Source organism: Temnothorax longispinosus, chromosome 10 (assembly GCF_030848805.1).
Source record: "Temnothorax longispinosus isolate EJ_2023e chromosome 10, Tlon_JGU_v1, whole genome shotgun sequence".
NCBI lineage: Eukaryota > Metazoa > Arthropoda > Insecta > Hymenoptera > Formicidae > Temnothorax > Temnothorax longispinosus.
In genome coordinates, this window is record NC_092367.1 from 18,948,648 (window position 1) to 18,955,543 (window position 6,896).

General features: G+C 33.3%; 1 protein-coding gene across 3 annotated transcripts; it reads right to left on the bottom strand.

The window, feature by feature from the left end:
• Positions 1-286: 286 nt before the first annotated feature.
• On the bottom strand, positions 287-6,585 carry Gc (gamma-glutamyl carboxylase). 3 transcript variants are annotated; one of them, XM_071790999.1, is made up of 12 exons: positions 6,403-6,585; positions 5,422-5,707; positions 4,515-4,768; positions 3,693-4,014; positions 3,430-3,612; positions 3,133-3,296; positions 2,776-3,006; positions 2,447-2,709; positions 2,011-2,211; positions 1,633-1,871; positions 1,096-1,407; positions 287-745 (listed from the first exon to the last, which is right to left on the bottom strand). In XM_071790999.1, the coding sequence occupies exons 3-12, from the start codon at positions 4,750-4,752 to the stop codon at positions 583-585; spliced, it is 2,316 nt and encodes a 771-aa protein (XP_071647100.1). In that variant the 5' UTR covers positions 4,753-4,768; positions 5,422-5,707; positions 6,403-6,585; the 3' UTR covers positions 287-582. The 3 variants fall into 3 exon arrangements, with proteins under 3 accessions (XP_071647100.1, XP_071647099.1, XP_071647102.1); XM_071790998.1 differs by lacking the exon at positions 6,403-6,585 and having other exon boundaries at positions 5,422-5,839; XM_071791001.1 differs by lacking the exons at positions 5,422-5,707; positions 6,403-6,585 and adding an exon at positions 5,208-5,228.
• Positions 6,586-6,896: the final 311 nt, after the last annotated feature.

The following is a 6,896-nucleotide window of genomic DNA, read 5'->3' on the forward strand; positions in this document are numbered from 1 at the left end:
ATTAGATACTGTATTTTATCACATGGTATTATGTATAATATAAAAATAATAAAAATAACTTTTTTGCTATATTATCATTTTTCTACTGATAACAATTATATATATATATATATATATATATATATATATATATATATGTATATACATGTATTGTATATTATTTTATACATGTATATATGTATATGCGTATATTTTATATAGGTATATCTTTTAAACAATTGTATATATTTTTATATAAATAAATAATTTTTCCTAGAATTATTAAAGATGAAGATAATGAATTATCTCAATTAAAAATATAGTATGTAGATTCTTTCTCTAATGCTCTAAAAACATATTTATAAACTGTAAGGAACTGTAATTTTGAAAATACAACCGAGATAAATTAATTGTATATATTAACCATAAATTCATTTATTGCAAATTTTTTGTTAAAAATTTATTGAATTCTCAAATTACTAAGCTCTGATAATAAAGTCTAATATAAATTAATATGCGTTCAAAATATAATACAAGTCCTGAAAAGATGCTAACAAAAATAAAATATATTGAGACAAGTAAAGATGTAATTTTATTTTTTTTTCATTCATTATTAATACGCACTCGTCGTACCATAGGAACGTCATATACCAAGTTTAAGAAGGCATTTATTATATGGACGAATGTTCTTATCCATGCAAGAATCTTATAATTAATTTCTTTTAATAATCGTGGCGTATCTTCTATTACTGGAGGAGGTTCTCTTCTGAAAAAAGGAGACAAAGTGTATGATTTCTAAAAGAAATTGATTTGACTTCAGAATTTTTTAATTTAATGTATAGAAGTTTTGTTTATTTTATTTAGTATAAAATATAAGTTATATATTATGAACACTGTATAAAAATTTGTAGAATTTGTTGTATTGAATCAGGACATACCAAAACTTTAATTTTTATGAATATGACATATATTGAATAGTAGTAGTTTACTAAAAAATTTAAATAAAAATGTTCTATATTTTAACTTCGAGATATATATATATATACATATATATATATATATATATATATATATATATATCGTATAATACATATATTTACATAATACGGTATTTACCTTTTGCTATCCAATTGTTTCGTTTGATTCGTATAAGTGTACATGTAGCATGCAGGATAAGAACTCATAGTCTTTATTCGATGAAACCTCCCTGTTTCGACAGGAATTGATTTTTTCTTCGACACAGTGATCACATCCATCGATTTTTCTTCACTGAAAGTTACTTCACCTTCCAGCACCGTTAAAGAAACGTTCGCAAAATCGGTGGATATGTAATTTTCCAAGTACATTCCTGGAAAATCGGCCACGAACAACACATCCGTGTAATTGGACCAAGTGAATACATGCTGCTCAATTTCATCCATTTTATGTCTGAAAACGATAAAAAGTAGAATTGTTAGACTAAGAAAATAAACGTATAGCTATTATTAAATTAATAACAAATTTTAAATAATTTTCCATAAGTTCTCTTGATCAATCGAGATAGTTGCCAGTTATTAATTATTTTTCATAACTTTTGACGATATATTTGATCGCGAATATTAATCTCATATTATATCTAATAAATTAATTTAATGATTATACAGATATACATACCGATACGAATTATACTGCGTGAGTAACGGCATCAGGAACGAAACGGGCTTAAATGGATGCCAGTCGACTGTCAGCATATCGACGTTCGGGTCAAATATTCTCTGTTGAAATCTGCCATTTAGCGAACACCACACGTCCATGTAAATGCTTAAATTCGTAGATAGTTTCGTCCACTTTTCTTTATCCTCAGACTGATGATTGATCCTCAATCCTTTCTCTTTTCGATGCATCAGATTATCCTAAATTTACACACAGACAAATTCGATATTAGATTAACGAGATAAATTGTTTCATAAATAGCTATGTAACAATGTGGCATATAAGAAAGAAAATGATTAAGAATTTTAGGCACTTATTTATTTGTGGCACTTTAAAAACCTTTAAACATTGCGAATATTGTATCGCCATGTCTCCGTGCTTCAGCCATCGATCTCCTTGCACCCATGCGTCAGGATCTAAATATCGTATCTCGTTGTTCGCGTTATCGTGCACTTTGATCACTACGAGTATAGTGTCCCAGGCATGAACCATCATGTCCCAGGAGTAACCATATAGACCAGGTACCCAATTGTTATAGCCCTGAAGTACAGAACGTTTTATTTTCATTATAGATATGGCGATCATACGATGATTTATGTAAATTTATACAAACTTGCATTAAAGTACTTTTACGTATTGTGTGTAATTTTGCAGAATTAATTTAAGTGTGAAAATAAATGTATCGCCACTTTTTAAAAATACGATTACTATTTGTGTGAATACTGCAGTGAGATACAATATAATGTAATAATAATATTGTTAATGGGCTTGATACCTTCGATATGAAATGCGAGTACGGCAGAAAAAACTGCAATACAACATGGCACAGCAATAGCGACGCTACAAATTTTTGTTTCCTCGTAGCTTTCGACGATTGCCGAGCTATCTGAACCTTTTTATAAATACTTGTTGTTTCTTTTTCATTAGGCTTAATCGAATTGTTAGATAATTGTGTATCGTTATTTTTTTTGTCGGTTTTCTTTTCAGATTTTGATTTAACAGAATAATTTTCATTCTTTCCCTCGCTCGTTGCTTTCTCTGAAAATAGTTGTAAATATTTTTAAGCTCGTATTAAATTATTATTGTTCAAAAAGAATTATTTACCTTTATGTATCGCTTCATTACGCGAGATCTCATTTGAAGGCAATACTAAGCAGTTGGGCTTCATAGATTCTTCTGCTTGACTATCAGTCTCTCTTTCGTTATTTGCGTCGATTAAATTTGCATTAACCGATAAAATCTTTTGCTTTCGTCTAAAGTACAATCCTAATCTACGTGGCCAGTCTACGCGACAAAAGAGTGGCATTGTTGTCAGGCACACATATGGAAACATTCCTGAAAAGATCTTTTCTGAAGCCTTTTCCAAAATTTTGTATAAAGAATAGGGCACAAAAAATCTTCGAATATTCTTATCAAGTGTTATCCAAAATTTCTGTTTGTTTTAAATAATAATTATATTACCTATGCTAAATAGTCTTGAGTTCATAAAATGAAAAGCTGTGCAGAATACCATGGAGGGTATACGTGTTTTCTCGAGCAGCATCCAAAATCCGACGGACAGATCGAAGATAAAGCCGAACCAATGGACGATTAGAAAGTCGATCTGTTCAGTAGACAGAAATATTCTAAAAGAAAGCATTTTCCTCGTAGATATACTCGTCAGTCGGAAACAATCCTGTTTTTATTTTACAACAGTGAAACTTTGCTCGCTAGAATACGAGATTTGTTTTGGTTTCGAATAATGTGAATTCCACTTACTTAAATGGATAAAACACCCAGTGTCTAGACAGATTCATCATAGAGTAACCTTCGAGCCATTCTCTGCCGGACTTCTTCAAGCCGGCCAAGAAGTAAAGCGCGAAGAATTGAAATTTCAAGATAAAGTAATTCCAGTACGGCACGGAGTCCCCATCTCGTGTAGCATTACTTGCATCTAACGCACTAACGATAGCACATTAAATTTCACTGGCGACTAATATGCGTGTTTAGGAGAATTATGAAAATACAGATATTCGACTTACAAATATTTGTTTGCTTCCGTTCCCCAGAACAAAGTGGCGACGATGCCGTAGAGATAGGTATGATTGTTCCAGTAGCTCTTTTCTAGCAAGAAGATATACCAATAAGGCAACACGAAGCAGGCGCACGCGATCTTGAAATGCAGACCGAGCGCGATTCCGAAGGCACCTATCCACATCACCGTGTATATCATTATCATCCACGGCAGCGATGGTGATTTCATCCCGTGGATCAATGGGAAGTGACAGTCCCACGGATCTCCCCATTTTATGTCGACGTCTGCGAATCCTCTCTCCTCGACGACGTCTATCACCATGCACAGACCTGGAGAAAGATTTGTCACTGAATTATTAGGATGTACTACTGAAATTCTACGAATACATCGGAAACTAGATTGGGATTGTTTGTGATTTAAATTGCTTTATAAATGTATAAAAGAATTTTTCTGTGCTTTAAATGTCAGCTATTTTAAATATTTAATCAAACTAGATTGCACACTGCACAAACGTTATGAAGATAAAGACGTTCGTAAGTAATACACTTTTTCTACGGGCGATATAGAATCACGGTCGTGCTTTTATTGGCTCGAGCCATTAATTCTCATGACTGCTTTAATAGGTCTTAAATCGTGTCTAGTTCTTACAATTCAAATTCTTCGCTCCGTTTATAAAGTGTTGCGATGAGTAGGATTAAACTGTATGGTAACAGCGATGAGCCAATGTGTTGATTTGTGAAAAATTAACTCACAAAAAGATTCTTTCAATCTTAACGTCAATGCTATATTATATGAATTACGTAATAATACAATTATCAAGTTAACTTACCAAATAAAGCTCTGGCTACTCCTAGACTGGCTGGATCCGTCGGACGATATAGGAACCGAGTAAATTTCTCTAAACTCGACAAATCGTTTACTTTAAAGCCAAATAATCTTTCGAAATTGTTATTAAATGACAATTTCAATGATAACCAACGTTCAGACACGAATTTCATGAAATTTTTTATAAGTGGTCCATCGTTTGGCGACGCATCTTTCGTCGGCTCATCTTTTTTTCTCCACATACCACCGCTTCCAGTTCTGCAAGCAAACAACAGATTCCTAATTAATTTTATTTTTTAATTATTTTGCCTTTTTAATCTTATTTGAAATTATCAAAATGAATTTATAAAAGACACACGTATAAATAAATATTCTATTTAATAGCTCGTTGCATAAGGTGTTAAAGGCCTTTAATTTAAAAGACCTTCGAAGGATTTAATAATTCTTTAAAGAGCGAGGCATACATTTTTCCAAGTACTTATTTCTGTTAATTTGTAACAGGAAACTAGTTGTAATGTATGGTGATTGAATGAATTGTCGCTGCCGACGAGCAAATCAGACTTTCGTTGAAGCAATTTTATAATATTAAATAACATTTAATTTATTTACGTGCTACTTCAAATCGATTCAAAAATTACATTGTTGTATTAAATTAATAAATTAATTAATATCAGAGAATATATTGTTACATCGATACCTCTACTTCGTAAACCGCAATGCAGTTGTGATTCTAGGAAATAGCACGTGCGACGATTATCGAAACAATTCTCGCGCATGCAGAATATGTTGCACACTCTCTGTTTCTCTCTCGTCACGTGTTTCTCCCCCCATCAGACAGTCGACGCGGTTTCAAATGCATAGATTTTAAAGGACGAAAGAAAAAAAGATCAAGCGCGAGTCACACTTAATACCTGGTTCTCTTCACGAACGGACACTGATGACACTGTGAGGAGTCAGCCGCCGAAGTTGGAAGACAAGATTTTCGTCTTCGCTCTCGGTAGCGCTGTGTGGTAGGCTGGTCGGCTTCTGTCTGGAGTCTGGACAGCTGGAGAAGGAAGAGAGGAGCACTTCGCGCCGGTTGTTCCAGAGGTTCAGAGTAGGAATACCGTCGCCAGGCAACGTGGCACGAATTATTGACCCGCGCCCGCGCAATAATTATACTTCACACCTCTTCATCTTGCACGCACTACGATTTCACTGATAGAGACATTATCGATATTTAAGAAACGAAAGACTACAATCGAAAAATATTAGCTGTCAAATAATTATACAACATGTTAAAATTAGAAAGAGATTGTTCTCAAACATTTTGATAATTATCTTTGTATAAAGTGCAATAATACAAGAATTAATAGTTCCAATTTGATTATTTTACCAGTGATAAATTAAAAATTAAAATAGAAAGAAATACAAATAATAAGAATAAAATATTTATCTTAAAAATAAAAAAATATTATTTTTAAATGTTTCTTAGATTGAAAACCCAATTAAACAGCAGACTCAAATGTATTGTAGCATATATAAGTCCGATGTCTTCTATATATAGAATACATGATTCATAAGATCTCATTAGCAGTGTCTAGATTACGATTACGAGCTATATTTATATGTTACTCACGCAACGATCGCAGCTTAAGCAATTATTGTTGCGCTAAATTGAATTGCGCATTTTAAACATGTTTTCTAATTAAGATAACAAAAATAATTCTTTATTAGGACAATTATTGAACAAATAGTTTCGAGATATATTCCGATAGATATTCCTGGAAAGGACATAAAAATTAAAATATTTTAGATAAATTCGCGATAGCGAGTGAGTAAATCAAACTCAAGACGTTTTTTTCTCCGTGACAGAAATATTTGGAGAGCAGGGTTAACAGCTTCAGATATACTCAGGGTTAACAGCTTCAGATATGCCGACGTTATATCACAATCAAGCTGCTTTTTGTGTCGGTTGTATCGCAATATCGAGCGAGAAGATCGACGCACGCACAATTGCAATAACAATTTGAACTTGGAATATTCGCGATAACAATTCCGGGCGACTGGCGAGAGGCGGCGAAGACGATCTTGCGAGTACCGCGTATCTACGGGCTGCTGTGTCAGAGTCCACAGACTGTCTTCTCCGCTAAGAAAGCATCTCCTTTTTGCCCACTCGTCCCGCCGCGCGCGTTCAGATACAACTCGCGTTATCTCTGCTCGCTAATTTCGCTCCACATAACTGAACCCGGATTCTTAACGAGGCAACAAATGAGGGCAACAAATGCAATCGCAAGCTGGTTGTAAGGTTTTACTTTATGTTTTGCCAACGGAATATGTACATTGTGAAAGAAGAGAAAATATATTATTTTGAAAAAGTAAAGATATTCAAAGTCAGAAGACCTGA

Excerpts from the sequence above, each read along its gene's own strand:
- Gc (XM_071790999.1), bottom strand. The coding sequence starts at position 4,752 with ATGTGGAGAAAAAAAGATGAGCCGACGAAAGATGCGTCGCCAAACGAT. Across the intron at positions 3,613-3,692 it reads ACGGAAGCAAACAAATATTT|TGCGTTAGATGCAAGTAATG; the intron begins GTAAGTCGAATA and ends TGCTATCGTTAG. Across the intron at positions 2,212-2,446 it reads ACTCGCATTTCATATCGAAG|GGCTATAACAATTGGGTACC; the intron begins GTATCAAGCCCA and ends TCTGTACTTCAG.